Genomic DNA, 18,159 nt, shown 5'->3' with positions numbered 1-18,159 from the left:
GCGCTTAGTCCAGTGCTCTGCACATAGTAAGCGCTCAATAAATACGATTGATGATGATGATGATGCTATGTATATATGTCTGTACATATTTATTACTGTATTTTACTTGTACATATCTATTCTATTTATTTTATTTTGTTAGTCTGTTTGGTTTTGTCTCCCCCTTTTAGACTGTGAGCCCACTGTTGGGTAGGGACTGTCTTTATATGTTGCCAATTTGTACTTCCCAAGCGCTTAGTACAGCGCTCTGCACATAGTAAGCGCTCAATAAATACGATTGATGGATTGATTTTACTTGTACATATTTATTCTATTTACTTTATTTGGTTTATATGTTTGTTGCGTTGTCCGTCTCCCACCCCCCCATCTTCCCTCCTTCCCTTCCCCACAGCACCTGTATATATGTATATATGTCTGTACAGATTTATTACTCTATTTATTTATTTATTTATTTTACTCGTACCTATCTATTCTATTTATTTTATTTTGTCAGTCTGTTTGGTTCTGTTCTCCGTCTCCCCCTTTTAGACTGTGAGCCCACTGGTGGGTAGGGACTGTCTCTAGATGTTGCCAATTTGGACTTCCCAAGCGCTTAGTCCAGTGCTCCGCGCGCAGTAAGCGCTCAATAAATACGATTGATGATGATATGTATATATGTCTGTACATATTTATTACTCTATTTTACTTGTACATATCTATTCTATTTATTTTATTTTGTTAGTCTGTTTGGTTTTGTTCTCCGTCTCCCCCTTTTAGACTGTGAGCCCCCTGTTGGGTAGGGACTGTCTCTAGATGTTGCCAATTTGTACTTCCCAAGCGCTTAGCCCAGTGCTCTGCGCGCAGCAAGCGCTCAATAAATACGATTGATGATGATGATGATATGTATATATGTCTGTACATATTTATTACTCTATTTTACTTGTACATACCTATTCTATTTATTTTATTTTGTTAGTCTGTGGTTTTGTTCTCCGTCTCCCCCTTTTAGACTGTGAGCCCACTGGTGGGTAGGGACTGTCTCTAGATGTTGCCAACTTGGACTTCCCAAGCGCTTAGTCCAGTGCTCTGCGCGCAGCAAGCGCTCAATAAATACGATTGATGATGATGATGATATGTATATATGTCTGTACATATTTATTACTCTATTTTACTTGTACATATCTATTCTATTTATTTTATTTTGTTAGTCTGTGGTTTTGTTCTCCGTCTCCCCCTTTTAGACTGTGAGCCCACTGGTGGGTAGGGACTGTCTCTAGATGTTGCCAACTTGGACTTCCCAAGCGCTTAGTCCAGTGCTCTGCGCGCAGCAAGCGCTCAATAAATACGATTGATGATGATGATGATATGTATATATGTCTGTACATATTTATTACTCTATTTTACTTGTACATATCTATTCTATTTATTTTATTTTGTTAGTCTGTTTGGTTTTGTTCTCCGTCTCCCCCTTTTAGACTGTGAGCCCCCTGTTGGATAGGGACTGTCTCTAGATGTTGCCAACTTGTACTTCCCAAGCGCTTAGTCCAGTGCTCTGCGCGCAGCAAGCGCTCAATAAATACGATTGATGATGATGATGATATGTATATATGTCTGTACATATTTATTACTCTATTTTACTTGTACATATCTATTCTATTTATTTTATTTTGTTAGTCTGGTTTTGTTCTCCGTCTCCCCCTTTTAGACTGTGAGCCCCCTGTTGGGTAGGGGCTGTCTCTAGATGTTGCCAACTTGGACTTCCCAAGCGCTTAGTACAGTGGTCTGCACACAGTAAGCGCTCAATAAATACGATTGAGGATGATCACGGGATCCACGGTGTTCGGCCCGCCTCGCCTCACCAGGCGAAACTACAACTCCCAGGGAGCAGGGCGCGCGCGGGAGAATGGGGGGCGCCTCCCTCAACGCGGTTTAGGAGTTGAGGAGGAGGAGGAGGAGGAGGAAGAGGGAGGGAAGATGGCGGACGGGTTGGGAGGCCAAGGCGAGAGGGGTGCGGCCCAGAGGCTGGTGTCCCTGCCCTTGTCCCGCGTCCGGGTGATCATGAAGAGCTCCCCCGACGTGTCCAGCATCAACCAGGAGGCCCTGGTGCTCACCGCCAAGGCCACGGTAGGCCCTCAGCCCGCTTCCCCTCAGGCCGTGCCGGGTGCCTGATGGCTTCTGTTAATCGATCAATCGTATTTATTGAGCGCTCACTATGTGCAGAGCACTGTACTAAGCGCTTGGGAAGTCCAAACTGGCAACATACAGAGACAGTCCCTACCCAACAGTGGGCTCGCGGTCTAAAAGGGGGAGACGGAGAACAAAACCAAACAGACTAACAAAATAAAATAAATAGGATAGATATGTACAAGTAAAGTAAATAGAGTAATAAATATGTACAGACATATATACATATCATCATCAATCGTATTGATTGAGCGCTTACTGCGTGCAGAGCACTGTACTAACCGCTTGGGAAGTACAAATTGGCAACATCCTGAGACAGTCCCTACCCAACAGTGGGCTCGCGGTCTAAAAGGGGGAGACGGAGAACAAAACCAAACAGACTAACAAAATAAATTAAATAGGATAGGTATGTACAGGTAAAATAAATACATAGAGTAATAAATATGTACAAACATATATACATCTATGCAGGTGCTGTGGGGAAGGGAAGGAGGTAAGATGGGGGGATGGAGAGGGGGACGAGGGGGAGAGGAAGGAAGGGGCTCAGTCTGGGAAGGCCTCTTGGAGGAGGTGAGCTCTCTGCAGGGCCTTGAAGGGAGGAAGAGAGCTAGCTTGGCGTAATAGTAATAATGATGGTATTTGTTAAGCGCACCCGAGGCAATCCGGTTGTCCCACGTGGGGCTCCCAGGCTTCACCCCCGTTTTTTCAATCAATCAATCATATTTATTGACTGTGGGCTCTTTTAAGACTGTGAGCCCACTGTTGGGTAGGGACCGTCTCTAGATGTTGCCAAAACTTGGACTTCCCAAGCGCTTAGTCCAGCGCTCCGCACACAGGAAGCGCTCAATAAATACGATTGATTGATTGATTGAGCGCTTACTGTGTGCGGAGCGCTGGACTAAGCGCTTGGGAACAAGTTTTGGCCACATCTAGAGACGGTCCCTACCCAACAGCGGGCTCACAGTCTAGAAGGGGGAGACGGACAACGAAACAAACATATAAACCAAATAGAATAGATACGTACAAGTAAAATGAATAGAGTAATAAATATGTACAAACATATATACCTATTCATTCATTCAATCGTATTTATTGAGCGCTTACTGTGTGCGGAGCACTGGACTAAGCTCTTGGGAAGTCCAAGTTTTGGCAACATCTAGAGACGGTCCCTACCCAACAGTGGGCTCACAGTCTAGAAGGGGGAGACGGACAACAAAACAAACATATAAACCAAATAAAATAAATAGAAAAATATGTACAAGTAAAATGAATAGAGTAATACGTACAAGCATATATACCTTCCCCACAGCACCTGTATATATGTATATATGTTTGTGCGTATTTATTACTCTATTCATTTATTTTTTGTACATATCTATCCTATTTATTTTATTTTGTTAGTATGTTTGGTTTTGTTCTCTGTCTCCCCCTTTTAGACTGTGAGCCCACTATTGGGTAGGGACTGTCTCTATATGTTGCCAATTTGTACTTCCCAAGCGCCTAGTACAGTGCTCTGCACACAGTAAGCGCTCAATAAATACGATTGATGATGATGATGATGATCTATTGAGCGCTTGCAGTTGCCTCTTTGTGTGCCTTCACCTTCTAGCTTTGTAAGATTACTGGATGCCCCTACGGCGTCATATGCGTCATTCGTGGCAGATCAATGTTTTCGGATGATGATGGACATCAGACTGAACTAGCAGTTGGAAATCTGGAGCTCTATCCCTAGGAGTCTGGACGTGCTGGTGGGAGAACTCGGATTTGGGGAAAGCTGATGGCACTGCAAATTCTGTGAGTCAAAGAGAAGCTGTGCCATCCCAGTCAATCAATCAATCAATCGTATTTATTGAGCGCTTACTGTGTGCAGAGCGCTGGACTAAGCGCTTGGGAAGTCCAAGTTGGCAACATATAGAGACAGTCCCTACCCAGCAGTGGGCTCACAGTCTAAAAGGGGGAGACGGAGAACAAAACCAAACATACTAACAAAATAAAATAAATAGGATAGGTACAGGTAAAATAAATAGAGTAATAAATATGTACAAACATATGTACATATATACAGGGGCTGTGGGGAAGGGAAGGAGGTAAGATGGGGGGATGGAGAGGGGGACGAGGGGGAGAGGAAGGAAGGGGCTCAGTCTGGGAAGGCCTCCTGGAGGAAGTGAGCTCTCAGTAGGGCCTTGAAGGGAGGAAGAGAACTAGCTTGGCGAGTGGGCAGAGGGAGGGCATTCCAGGCCCGGGGGATGACGTGGGCTGGGGGTCGATGGCAGGACAGGCGAGAATAAGGGAACTGAGGCACAGAAAAGTGAAGTGGCTTGCCCAAGGTCACACAGCGGACCAAAAAAGCGGCAGAGCCGGGATTAGAACCCACATCCTGGGACTCCCAGGCCTGGGCTCTTTCCATTAAGCCAACCGAATTATCTTGTAGGTACACCAGCGCTTAGAACAGGGCTTGGTACGTAGTAAGGCCTAAACAAATGCTATTATTATTATTATTACTATTATCCGTCCCTAGGATGACCCCCTTTCTCTTTGCCGGGGAGAGGGAAGACCACCTCTCGTGGGACACCTGACATCACCCGGGGTGGAGGTTGTTGAGGGACCCTTCGGACTGGTTCCTCTCCCCCCTGTCTTACCTCCTTCCCTTCCCCATAGCACCTGTATATATGTATATATGTTTGTACAGATTTATTACTCCATTTATTTATTTATTTTACTTGTACATATCTATTCTATTTATTTTATTTTGTTAATATGTTTGGTTTTGTTCTCTGTCTCCCCCTTCTAGACTGTGAGCCCACTGTTGGGTAGGGACCATCTCTATATGTTGCCAACTTGTACTTCCCAAGCGCTTAGTACAGTGCTCTGCACACAGTAAGCGCTCAATAAATACGATTGATTGATTGATTGCCCAGCACTGTTCTACGCGCTGGGGGAATACAAGATGATCAGGTTGTCCCACGTGGGGCTCACAGTCTTAATCCCCATTTTACAGAGGAGGGAACTGAGGCTTGGGAGAGTACAAATACCACGATAGACCCATTCCCTGCCCACAGTAACCTTACAGCATAAATGCTTTCCGAAATGCTTAGCAAAAGTGCTCTCCAACTCTTTGGACTTTTAGGTTTTTAGACTGTGAGCCCACTATTGGGTAGGGACTGTCTCTGTATGTTGCCAACTTGTACTTCCCAAGTGCTTAGTACAGTGCTGTGCACACAGTCAGCGCTCAATAAATATGATTGATTGATTGATTGGAGGGGAGGGGACCGGTGGAGGGGGACAGCGCTGAGAGCAAGGGGACTCACTCGGTGGAATGATGTTGAGCCGCCTGGGTCCCCAGGCTTAGCAGGCGGATGTTATGGTCGTGTTAAGTGCTTACTCTGCGTCAAGCGGTTTTTTTAAGGGTTTTTTTGGTAATTGTTAAGCGCTTAGTCTGTGCCAAGCACTCTTCTAAGCACCGGGGCAGAGACAAGGCAATCAGATTGTCCCTCGTGGGGCTCACGGTTTCTTCATCCCCGTTTTACAGAGGAGGCACCGGAGGCACAGGAAAAATAAAATAAATAAATAAAAATAAATAATGGCATTTCTTAAGCGCTTACTATGTGCAAAGCACTGTTCTAAGCGCTAGGGGATACAGGGCGATCAGGTTGTCCCATGTGGGGCTCACAGTCAACCCCTATTTTACAGATGAGGTAACTGAGGCTCAGAGAAGTTGCGTGATTTGCCCAAGGTCACACAGCAGACGTGGCGGAGCCGGGATTCGAACCCATCACCTCTGGCTCCAAAGCCCGTGCTCTTACCACTGAGCCACGCTGCTTCAAAGTGAAAGTGAAAGGAAAGTGAAGGGACTTGCCCGAGGTCACACAGCAGACGAGGGGCGGATCCGGGATTAGAACCCATGACCTTTTGCTTCCCAGGCCAGTGCTCTGCCCACTAGTCCTCGCTGCTTCCCAAACGGACATGGGATGTTCGGTTTGCTCAGCGCGGCCAAACTGGACGGTGCCAAAGGGACTTGGGCGCCGCTGTTCCACTAGGCTAACGATCCCGAACAAGCGCCCAGCCCAGTGCTCCGCACACAGTGAGCGCTCAATAAATACGATTGAATGAATCCCACAGGAAACTCTCCTGCTGCCGGGGCATTGACGGTCACCCCAAGTCCGGGAAGCAGCCATTGAAAAGTTGCCCCGGGCGCGTGACTGAGACGTGCAGAGGTGTCTGTGAGCCTCTTTAGCGAACAGCCCGGCACAGTGGGTTGAACAGCAAGGCTACGACAGAGCCAGGTGTTGTGGCAGGGAACCCCAACCGAAGGTCACCGCCGGTGACACAGAACTGAATGCCGGCCCGGATTCAGTTCTTTAGGCAGCCTGCTGCCCACACACATCAAAAAGGCCATGGGAGATGTCAGGGGGCCGTGCTTTTTACCAACCTGGACTCTGCTGCCTGCCCCAACAGAGGCCAGAGGGCAGCAGTGATGGTCATAGGATGATGGGCCGCGTGGAACAGAACCAGGGACAGTTCAGAATTAGCAAACAGTAATAATAATAATAATAATAATAATAATAATAATAATGGTATTTAAGTTCTCTGTGCTAGGCACCAAGCGCTGGGATAGGTACAAGATAATCAGGTTGGACACAGTTCCTGTCCCACATGAGACTCACAGCCTTAATCCCCGTTTTACGGATGAGGGAACTGAGGCACAGAGAAGTTAAGTAACTTGCCCAAGGTCTCAGAGCAGACAAGTGGTGGAATCAGGATTAGAACCCAAGGCCTGGGCTCAGTCCACTAGGCCAAGCCCTCTGCCTTAGGCCACCCTGAATCTCTTTATATGGATGGGGGAGCGCCTGAGGGCTGAGATCAGCAGCTTTCTCAAGCGAAGCTGTCTTCTACCCATTGCTTCCAATTGGTCTGTGAGATCCATCACTCTCATACTCGGGAGCTAAAAGAAGATGGGTGTGAGTGGATTTGCACAAGGTGGCTAGTTTCGCTTTGTCTGTCATTATATGTGCAGGAAGTGCAGTTTACCACACCTATGCTAGGCAAAGGTGGGAGAAATGGGGCTGGGGGCTCTCTACAGGCTCCATCTTGTCCGGGTAAGACCCTGCATAGGTGACAAGCGGGGAGGGACAGTCTATTTCTTTGAGGATCTTATGCCAAAGTGTATCTTCCTGTTGCAGAGGTTCTTGGGAGAGGGAGCAAAGACGGGACTAGAGGAAGCTAAGGAAATGTGTTCCAAGACAGAGAAGTGAAATTGGAGGGATTAGGGACGACAGGAGAAAGAAGCAACGGAGGGACTTCAGAGGGTGGGGAAGGAAGAGGAGGAAGAAGCCAGGGAAGAGACCACAGAGAGAAGTGGGCCTTGGGAAGGAAAGTCAGAGAGTGGATGCAGTGGGGAAGGCTGAAGAGGGGATGATCTCTTTGTCTTCTACAGCACTGGAAAGGATTGGGTGATGGAGGAAGGGCTGGGGGAGTGACGGGGGGTAGTTGGGAGGGCTGGGTAGGAGGCTACCAAAACTGTAGCTCCTCCTGAGGCCCAGCTACTGTGGATCAAATAGCCTAGACACTTGGGAGTAGCTTGCCTCTCCCTAGATGAAACTAATTTCCTGAGGCAGGCCCTGCTGGCCACTCACCCGGGCAGCTAATGTGATGCTGTTCTGTTCTGGACCCTCTGAACCTTCGAAGTGTTTAGAAATGGATTGACTTCTTCCAGGATTTTTCCTGGTCATAATTTAAGGTGACTGGCCTGACCTACATTTAGACTAAACACATCTGTCCATGCATATAAGACAGTGCTTCTCGTGTCCCAAGGGTCTGGCTGGCACCTCCTGGCTAATTTTATTTTCCTCAGGTCAGTGTTCTCTCCACCCAGTACACTTACGATCATATATATCTTTGGCTTCTGTTTGTACTCTCCCAAATGCTTAGAACAGTGCTTGGCCCAGGAGGCACTCGTTTATGATTAATTGGTTGAAAACTACATTTTTTGAAGGATGCATGAAAATGAAAATACGATATCCTTTTCCTGACCCTTCCAACTGTCTTCTGTCTCTTCTCCTGTCCCCCAACCCCAATAATCTTTAGCCCCCAGGCCTCCCCAAATGCACCTTGCTTCAGTCTTTCCTGTCAGTTCCTCAAGCTTACCCAGCTTCTGAGTTCTCCGTCATTCCAGACCACTGAATTTAATTCCAAGCATGGTCTTGCCGCAAGCCCCTTGAGTGTGCAAAATGAGAGACTCGGAGGTCATGTTCAAAGAGTTAAACACCTGCCTAATGCCTTCTCTTGGCCTGGGGCTCCAGCAGATGGCTAGGCTCTTTGGTGAACTCTTGGGCACGGTGAACAAGAAGAGAGGAGCCAACTAGCCACCTGGCCTGCTTTAGCATCTGTCCCAAGGAGAGCATTTCAGTGGGCTGGCACAGGAGGACGTGACCCACGGAGATCTGAAGCTTGGATTAATAGGGAGGGGCCTGTTCCAGGGAGCAGGTAGAAGTGTACTTCCAGCGGGGAGCCCCTGAGATTCATTCATTCATTCATTCATTCAATCATATTTATTGACCGCTTACTGTGTGCAGAGCATTATACTGAGCGCTTGGGAAGTACAAGTTGGCAACATATAGAGCCGGTCCCTACCCAACAGTGGGCTCACAGTCTAGAAGGGGGAGACAAACAAAACAAAACATATTAACAAAATAAAATCAATAAAATAGTAAATATGTACAAGTAAAATAGAGTAATCAATCTGTACAAACATATATACAGGTGCTGTGGGGAGAGGAAGGAGGTAGGGCGGGGGTGGGTGGGGAGTGCAACAGTGCCTCCCTCCAACCCATCCTCCCCACCCTGAGGATTTTGGAAACAAACAGCACAGTCCATCTGAGGGCCAGTAGTGATAATTCCAAGATGTTGGACGGTGTCTGCCTCCTCCTGGTCTCTGGTTAGTGCTGGCGACACTCGCTCTCCCCGCTTGACTCCGTCGTCCCGCCTCAGGTGGGGTCTGCTCAGACAGTGTAGGTCAACATCGTGTGCAGGTTTCCTTCGCTCATTATGTCTCTTGCTGCTGCCAGGAGGGGCCGAAGGAAATGGGCAACGCCTGCATCGTCAGTGGCCCAAGCTGGTGAATGACGGTTGATCCCCTATAGTTCCGCCTGCCCCTGCTTGGTCTCGTGCCTTGCGATGTAATGTGAGGGTCGGAGCCATTTGGGGGCTGACGGTCTCCATGCTCCTGGGTGGATGGGTGGCCGTAAAAATGTCCCCGCGATGCGATCCCAGTCCGTTTTCCAAATTGGATTGTTTCGGTTGCTTACCTTGTTTCAGGAGCTCTTCGTTCAGTATCTGGCCACCTATTCCTACAAACACGGCAGCGGGAAAGAAACAAAATCCCTCACCTACAGCGACTTATCCAACACGGCCGATGAGTCGGAAACATTTCAGTTTCTCGCAGGTATGAAGCTCTAGAATGCCGCTATTGCCCAGTGCACGATGGACAGGCTGCCCATCCCTCGCAGGGGCCCTTCCCAGATGGGGTGGCACAGTGTGGCGTTGGGAGAGACAGGGAGGTGACCTGGAGGGAGAGAGCGGGGAGCTGAGAAGCAGAGTGGCCTAGAGGACTTGGGAGTCAGAGGACATGGGTTCTAATCCCAGGCCTGCCACTTGCCTGCCGTATGAACTTGAGCAAGTCACTTCTGTGTCCATTTCCTCATTTATAAAATGAAGATTCAATATTTGTTCTCCCTTCTTCTCGGATTGTGAGCCCCACATGGGGCAGGGACTGTGTCCAACCTGACGATCTTGTATGTAACCCAGCTTTTGGTACTGTGTGTTGCACATGAGCTTGAACAGATACCACTCTTGTTAATATTATTGTCAGGAGGTGGTGGTGGGAGGGGTCCCCGGGGGCGCGGAAGAGCAGTCGTGGAGCCAGCTTGGCTTCAGGTTTGTCAGCTCCTGGCAGAGCCACCGCTTAGACAGCCTGACGGTACTCCAGGGGGCCGGGGGCTGCTGAGCCGAGCTCTTAATGCCACCTGCCAGGTTAGCTTGTCTGGTCTCCCAACTGTCCACCCCTGCTGCTTGCACGGTTGGAAACTGGCCTTTGCTGGATCTTTCTGGGCAGCTCAGCTTCACTGTCCGTAGAAAGTTACGATCCTTTTCCAACCCCCTGGGCTCCTTCCCAGAATGGTGTGAACAGACCCTGGCTAGATGTTTTGTTTTGTCGTCTGTCTCCCCCTCCTAGACTGTGAGCCCATTGTTGGGTAGGGACCCTCTCTATATGTTGCCGATTTGTACTTCGTAAGTGCTTAGTACAGTGCCCTGCCCACAGTAAGCGCTCAATAAGTACGATTGAATGTACAAATGAATAGATGGGAAAGCAAGTAAGACTTCTCAGTTATTGCCCAGCATTCACGGGGGCTCCCAATTGTGCCCACTCCTCGTGCCATAGTACTGATTGGGCAGCCACTGTGCGCACGCAGGGTGCTGAAGCTACTGGGCCCACAGCCACCTTTAGGGGAGATAACAGACTGAGGGGGTGGGGATGTGTGCGTGGCTACAGCAACCGTCTGACCATTTAAGGTGCTTCTTCCATCCCTTTGTAATGGGACTAGCTTCCTTCTCCACAATGCGTTCTTTCTTTAGAAGATCCTAGGAGCTTCTGGGAAGACAAGCTTATTTGCACAGCTACACGAGGAGCCTACTGGTAAAACAAGTTTTGTCTCTTTTAGATATATTACCAAAGAAGATTTTAGCTAGTAAATACCTAAAAATGTTAGAGGAGAAGGGAGGAGGAGAGGGAGAGGAGGAAGACGAAGAAGCGGCATCCTAAGGACGCAGCCCCATTTCAAAAAACTCACCTCGCTGGCGCCGTCTCCCCACGCACCCTGCTTCTGGCTCAGTGTGTCTCGTCTCTCGCTTCTCCAAGAAAGACTCCAGCCGGGATCATTTCTTCTTCTTTTCTGGCTAAAACCTGGCACGTACTATGGTTTGGGTCCTGGGCAGTGGCCTGAAATGGGTGAGGCGGCGGGGGCCCTTCAACACAGCAGCAGCAGCCCCGGGCAGCCGACCCCTCAGCGTTAAGGGAAATGGGGCTGGCCTTTCCCTTAACCCGTGCAATTTTGAGTGTCCTCTGAGTACTTCTCAAACTGAAGTCATTGTTACGTGTGTGTATTCTGGACTGTCTTTCTTGGAGCGGCATCTGCCTTACCAGTTAAGCAGCTGAAGGGGGCATGAACTGGATCCTACAGTACCAGGTTCTGTATAACAAGAAAATGTAATTTTGCTGTTGGACAAAAATGAATATTTTTTTAACTGTACAGTATAATTTTTGCCATTTTTGTATTTTTTAGAGATGGTGTATAATAGTTTCTTTCCAATAAAATGTTTGGTAAAATGAGATTTTCCCTTGAGCCAAAGCTGCCTCATTGTTCTTCGTGACCATGTTGGCGGGAGGCTTTTGGCACCTCGCTCTCAGAACAGCCAGTGATCCGACATACTAAAGGCCTTTGATCCCCTCCCCTTCCCTGCAAAGCCCAGTTGCTGCTACCACCCTTCTCATTCCCGAATCCCCTTGGGCTGGGCTTCTGGAGGGGGGATAAGTCTGTTTGATATCTCGCCTGTCTGCTAAGGGCTGTTCAGTGTTTCCCCAAAGTTGGAAAGAGTTTTGCTACCCAGTTTTCATCAGAGTAGCCAAGCTGGGTAAGCAGGAAGGGAAAAGAAAGGAGGAGGGCAGGTTTTCCCCTCCCCTCTGCACTCTTCAACCCCCTCAGGGCTCTGCCTAACTTGGGGCCCCCACCCCTGAAGGTTTAAAAATCCATCTGTGTCAGGCCCCAGGAAACTAGCTTGAGTTGAGCTGCAGCTGATGGGACCAATTCAATCTTATTTTCCCAAGTCTGACACAAATGGAAGAAGACATCGCCCCTGCCCAGCAGCTCTTGCTCACTCTGTCGAGGCCCCCCTTGTCTGGGCGTACAGTCGGGTTTGGGTCCCGAACTCTTGGGATTTGATCTGTGGCCGTCCCTGGTGCCGGGAGACTCACCCGTGCCTTTCCCCTTCCCCCACTCACAGTCACTGAGAGAGGTGTGCGAGGATTGGGTGGGCTTCAGGTTTTCAACAAAACCATCACCCAGAGGTTCCAGGGTGCTCCCACGAAGCCCTACCCGTCCACCCCCAAGGCTGGAGGGCAGACCGCTGGACAGAAGGCCCATGTGCTCCGTAGCAACCGGAGTTTCACCGTGGAACAGGTCACAGCACAAAGCAAGAGGAGAGACACTAGTAAAGATGAGGGATTTTATTTTCTGCTGACATACTTTGAGAGGCCAAACAAAATTGACACCATACAAAATAACTTTTAGAAAATATCATTCACATCATATTTTGTCAGGGTTTACGGCATTTTGAGCTTTTTATGAGTTACGCATGGGTGAAAAACACTATGCTGATTCTTCAGTATTAGTTTTATATTTACACACACACACAGTAAGAAACAAAACAGAAAGTAACTGTTAGTTTTTCCATGAATTTATTGCAAAAGTAGTGCAAACTATTTTACCTAGGAAGCTGCAAAACAAACTCGAAAGGACCCATCTAAGGTGAAACACGGCCCTAGACACTCAACTTCACAGCCTTCTAGCTTTCTGCACCAGTTAATCTTCCCTCAATAAAGACTATTCCCCATGGACATTCAATGGTATTCACTGAGCACTTACTGTGTGCAGAGCACTGTACTGAGCGCTTGGGAGAATACAACAGAGTTGGCAGGCATTTTCCCCGCCCACAGTGATTTAAGTGGGGGATGGAGAAAGGAGGGAGAGGGGGATGCTGAGAGAGGAGAATACAGCTGGGCTTCGATGAAGCCATGTTGAGCAAGCCAGGCACCAACAACCTTTGAAGTCACGGCCCCATCAAAAGACCTATGTCAAATGTTGGTAAAAATTCTAATATAACGAATGATTTCTATTTTTTTAATTTGGAAGCAAAACTCCTGGCTCCTTGCCAACATTGAGAAAAGACTCACGAAAACAGCACAAACAAGAATAATTGGGAATATTATTGTCCACTGATAAATGCAGATTCCTTTTCTTTTAGTCTTGAGTAAAGTATAATTTCCCAATTCTCCCCCAGTGCCCCCATTCAAAGCAGAGAAACTTTGGACCAGCTACTGCATTAAACAAGTAAAAAAAGGTACTACATCCTTAGAAGGTGAATTTGAAAAAAGGAAAAAAAGGGTCTTTAAAAATCCTACTGGGGTCTTAAAAGCAACACTCAAGCACACACATACACACACACAAACACACAGCAATTACTATGGTCAACAAAAGAATGAAAGCACACAAAATGCTACATGGAAAAGAGGAACAAAATGCAGCATATTCAGGCTTTTTTTCTTGAGGTACCTATAATAGATTTCATCATCTGACCAAAGGTTCTACTGTAAAGTTAAAAAATACTAATTTAAAGTCCTTACAAGAAGCGAATAGTAGGGCATTCAATATTACTGAGAAAGTGCAACAATGCTGATCATTTCTATGCAGCATATCAAAGAATGATTTACTCTTTACAAAATCAAGCTTAGTATAGCCCTGATGGAGCAGTTTTATAAAAACATGTCATGGGGCACACAATACCCCCGGATTTGAGTATCTGCAGAAAATTCAGCCACTAAGGAATGTTGGTTCTCTCAACTCCCACCTCGATCTTTTGAAAACGGTCAAACCCGACGCTACCCAGAAAGTGTCCTATTCGGTACTAGTTACTGGTAGAAAGTCAAACTCTTCGAAGTTCCAAAGAGAGTAGTTGTATTGCAACATAAGAGTTCCCGAAAGACTTTTAAGTAAAAAGAGACACAGAGTAGAAAAACAGAATTGTAAACTTGTCAAATACAAAAGTGTGCAGAAAAAATTCTCCTTCCAATTTTATTTTCCCCATCACACTAGGCATAAGCATACAATCAATCGTATTTATTGAGCGCTTACTGTGTGCACAGCACTGAAGCAAGAGTTCCCAAGATTCCAAATGATACTTGGAATGATGAGTAGTCCGAGTGCCATCCCGGTACAAGGACATCTGTTTCCTCGCAATAACCAAGAGTCTCCGCTCTGTCTGTACAGTCAACTCCCGATTATCTATGGCTGACGCTCCGGGAGTTTGCATTTTCCGGGTCCTTTGCCTCCCTCCTCCCATTTCCTTTTATCCATTTCACTGGCCCCTCCTACACACAGAGTTTAGGAAAGGAAGAAGATGGAATATAGAATCCACCGCCAATTTTGCTGCCATCTAGCACCTGGTGTCAAAATTGGACGGGGGAGGACGTGGACATCCGTGGCTAAACAAGGACTTTGGGGTTTCTTTGTGGATTTCTTTACTGCACAGGCAGTAAAGGGTTCACTGTAGAGAGTGCATAGAAGAGTTTCAAATTTACGGTTTGAGAAATGTCAATTTACAGATACTTTTTTTCTTTCTCACAAGGATTCTGCTGGGACACTGAACATTTCATGGTTTTTAGGCAAAGCAATTTAATTCCACTGCCACTGGCTGTTAAAGTCCATAATTGCCAGTTTTCACATGCACTGATTCAACACAAAGGCACGAAGAATAAAGAACTCAAACCACAACCTTGTTATTTTGAAAGGAATCCCGGCTGCTTCCAGAAAAATCACCTTGCTGTTTGGTCACTTATTCCAACGTGATTGACGTTTAGCAAATAGCACCCGACTCTTTGAGGTAGCTCCACACTGGAAAGAAAGCTGGGTCCCCTCCACTTAATTTGTTTCTTATTTAAAATGGTAGTGGTGGCGGCGGCAGGTGGTTGGTTGCTTTTCTTCCCTGTCGATCACACACACACACACACACACACACACACACACAAAACAAACAAAAAAACCAATGGCACTACCTGAAGAATGCTTAGAACTTGAGCAGGGTTAACCAGGTTATGCACATCACATCGTATCTCTCAATTCAAACAAAAATAAACAAGTGACCCATTAAACAATCTCAGAAGAATCTGGAACTTTGCGGACTTTGATGACTTGACAAGTGCGGCACAAGAGTCCATTTTACATGAAGAAACGGTGCCAGCTGACAGGCTACGGGGGTCACAGTCCCTCTATAAACTTCCCTTTCTCACACGAGAAGCCCTTTTGTAGCATATTATCTTCACTGGAAAAATGAAACCTCAAGCTACCACCTTGGCATACCCAGACATCTACAAATTTAATATCTTCTTAATGCTTAATCTATAGTGACATTACCACATAACATCACGCAAACAAGCTATGAATAGATCCGGGATGCATGCAATGAAACTGCATGACACCTACATGAAACCCCAGAATGATACTGCAATGAGAAATGAGTTCTAGTCAGTTTTACAATCCAGATAGCATATGAAAATTATACAGAGAAACTCCTGTTTATAAATATCAGCTCATGCAAGAAATCTTGGTTTTACAAAACACACACTGTATGGTTCATCTCCACTGCCAGCACAAGACAGCGTTATAGAGAACTAATGAGTCTGTCTACATTTGGTACCATTTGAAATGAGGCCCCAACTGTTTAGCTCTTTAGAAAAAGGTAATGGTTGTAAAACATTTTGATTCAAAATGCCATCAAAAATGGTTTTTCTGGGGAGAAACTCAAAAGAGGCAACAATCCACACACAAATGAAAATCAAGTTCAGTTTTGTTACTGGATTTTATAAAAAATAAAATAAAACTAGAAAACTGAACCACGGGTAAAAACCCCCTCAGTACGTGTTACACAAACCAAAGTACCAGAGGTAAGAAGAGTCTAGATTTAAATTCTACATTCAAGTAATTAGCTACTTCACTGCACAGAAACCTATTCTCTTACCTGTCAGTGAGCTATCTTTTTATTTGCAATATTTGCCTCATTTTCCTCTAAAATATATTGCCATTCATTAGCTATATTTAACAATGAACAATTCTTGACTAGTTCAAATATGGTATTATAAATTGTTGATATTTTGGTCCCAGTTATGAAAGGGGGGTAGGGGGTAGGGGTGGGAAGAGAGAGAGTGTGAGAGAGAGAGACAGAGAGAGAGAAAGAGAGAGAGAGAGAGAGAGAGAGCGAGAGAGAGAGAGAGAGAGCATGTGTGTGTGTAATTTTTAGAGAAGCAACTGAACTTATTAGCTAACGCTTTCCTCCAGCCAACTTCTTGGGGCCTGAAAATACGTGGTTTTTCAGGCACAGAGGACTTGACAGGCAGTCAGCCAAGGAGATAAGAAAGATCGATTCACCACATTATATTGTTTTTTAAGGCTGGAGGGAAACTCTAGTTTTTCTAACTAAGCCACAGCTTAATTTTGAAGGTCAAGGAGTTGCTAAGATTCAAAGAATTTGCCATTATAATATTCATAATAATAATAATAGCAATTGTGGTCATTGTTAGCCCTGTGTGCCAAGCATTGTATTAAGCATTGGAGTAGATAGAAGACAATCAGCAATCACGTCAGATACAGTCCATCCCACAAGGGGCTCACAGTTTAAGTAAGAGGGAGAACAGGTATTGAATCCCCATTTAACAGATGAGGTAACTGAGGCACAGAGCAGTTAAGTGACTTACTCAAGGTCACACCGCAAGCCAGTGATAGAGCCAAAATTAGTTACCTGTGCTTTTCCCACTAGGCCACGCTGCTTCCCTAGAAAGATTTCAAATATGTGAAAATTGGGCTCTTTTCTTGGGCTCCTCTGACCAGTTAGATATCCAACAAGCTCAGGCAAGGCAGAAAGGATTAAACCGGACCCAAAGCAGCAGTTTCCTCGTTCTATTTAGATCTCATAGGCATCTTGCTTCTGAGCCCCTCCAAAGCACTTTGCAAACCCATTGTCATTATGTCAACTGGGCTTCTAGGTCATCAGGGATGTCCAGGGTTCAAGAGCCAAACCACTATGTGTCCATGAAGTTGGCGGGGCATTGCTTTTGATTCCTGCAAGATGTCCCACACCCCAGGAAAGATGACCTTTGTCTGACTCGAATAGCAGTATATCAGGGACTCAGGTGAGTACCCTTAGAAGACGCTCAATAACTTATTTTCCTGCTAAGGGTTTCAACAAATAGTGTCTCGGTCCCTAGCATAAGGGCTGAACAATCACTCTGAATGGTTTAGTCAGGTCAGACACAAGCAAAATAAAGTAGAATGTTTCATTTGTTAGATTGCATGGGCTCATGTCCCACCTGCAAAGATTTTGAAAGGCAGCTTCAAGCCTAAGAAACTTGCCAAGGCACGGGGTTGAGTGAGGGCTCCAGCCCTACTTTACACAGAGGAGGTCTTTATCGTCCTTAGGCTGGATGTGTGGTGAGGGAAAACAAGGATAGTTCACCACTTAAATCCTGGATCTCCTACTCATTCATTCATTCAATCATATTTATTGAGCACTTATTGTGTGCAGAAGTGCTTGGAAAGTACAGTTCGGCAACACATAGAGACAGTCCCTACCCAACAACGGGCTCACAGTCTACAAGGGGGTGACAGATAGCGAAATAAAACAAAACTCCTATAAAAGTTTACTCATGGGGCGACATTCCTTCCTTCCTACAGTCTGAAGCCTTGAAAGTTAGAGGCCCAGAGTGTAAGAAATCTGCATTCTTTGCTACTGGTCTGGCCTGGAAGGGTATTTTCAAGGCTGGCGTAGCACAGAGTGGAGGCAGAGTGAAGGCAGAGTGAAGAGCACCTTCATGTTTGCTAATGATCAACTCTCCCTTACAGACAACAGGATGAAACAGTGACCAGAAAGGTCAGAAATAAGCACTCGGTCTCAAATCAATCTGGGCTAGTGGGAACCTATTGGGAAGGCCATGGCTGGCTGCAAAGCAGTAGGAGCTGAGATGATTCAATGAAGCTGGAATGGCTCAAATCTGTTTTCCTCTGTCAATAATTACATCAATTCATAAAAAATCCAAACAATTCTACTCAAGCAATTAATTGGCATATTGTCTCTCTCTCTCTCCACCAACAAACCCCCAACCAGATACCTTAAATA

The 18,159-nt window shown here is 46.2% G+C and overlaps 1 protein-coding gene across 1 annotated transcript; it reads left to right on the top strand.

Annotated features, from left to right (window-relative positions):
* Positions 1-1,938: 1,938 nt before the first annotated feature.
* Positions 1,939-11,550, top strand: CHRAC1 (chromatin accessibility complex subunit 1). The gene is made up of 3 exons (XM_038760354.1): positions 1,939-2,103; positions 9,478-9,604; positions 10,881-11,550. The coding sequence occupies exons 1-3, from the start codon at positions 1,954-1,956 to the stop codon at positions 10,979-10,981; spliced, it is 378 nt and encodes a 125-aa protein (XP_038616282.1). The 5' UTR covers positions 1,939-1,953; the 3' UTR covers positions 10,982-11,550.
* Positions 11,551-18,159: the final 6,609 nt, after the last annotated feature.

The sequence above is a fragment of the Tachyglossus aculeatus genome, chromosome 18 (assembly GCF_015852505.1).
Source record: "Tachyglossus aculeatus isolate mTacAcu1 chromosome 18, mTacAcu1.pri, whole genome shotgun sequence".
Classification (NCBI taxonomy): Eukaryota; Metazoa; Chordata; class Mammalia; order Monotremata; family Tachyglossidae; genus Tachyglossus; species Tachyglossus aculeatus.
Note: the sequence above shows the minus strand (reverse complement) of the source record. Positions and strands in the feature narration are given on the sequence as shown.

Coding starts and splice junctions, on each gene's coding strand:
- CHRAC1 (XM_038760354.1), top strand. CDS start 1,954: ATGGCGGACGGGTTGGGAGGCCAAGGCGAGAGGGGTGCGGCCCAGAGG. Junction 2,104..9,477: donor TGCTCACCGCCAAGGCCACG/GTAGGCCCTCAG, acceptor ACCTTGTTTCAG/GAGCTCTTCGTTCAGTATCT. Junction 9,605..10,880: donor AACATTTCAGTTTCTCGCAG/GTATGAAGCTCT, acceptor TGTCTCTTTTAG/ATATATTACCAAAGAAGATT.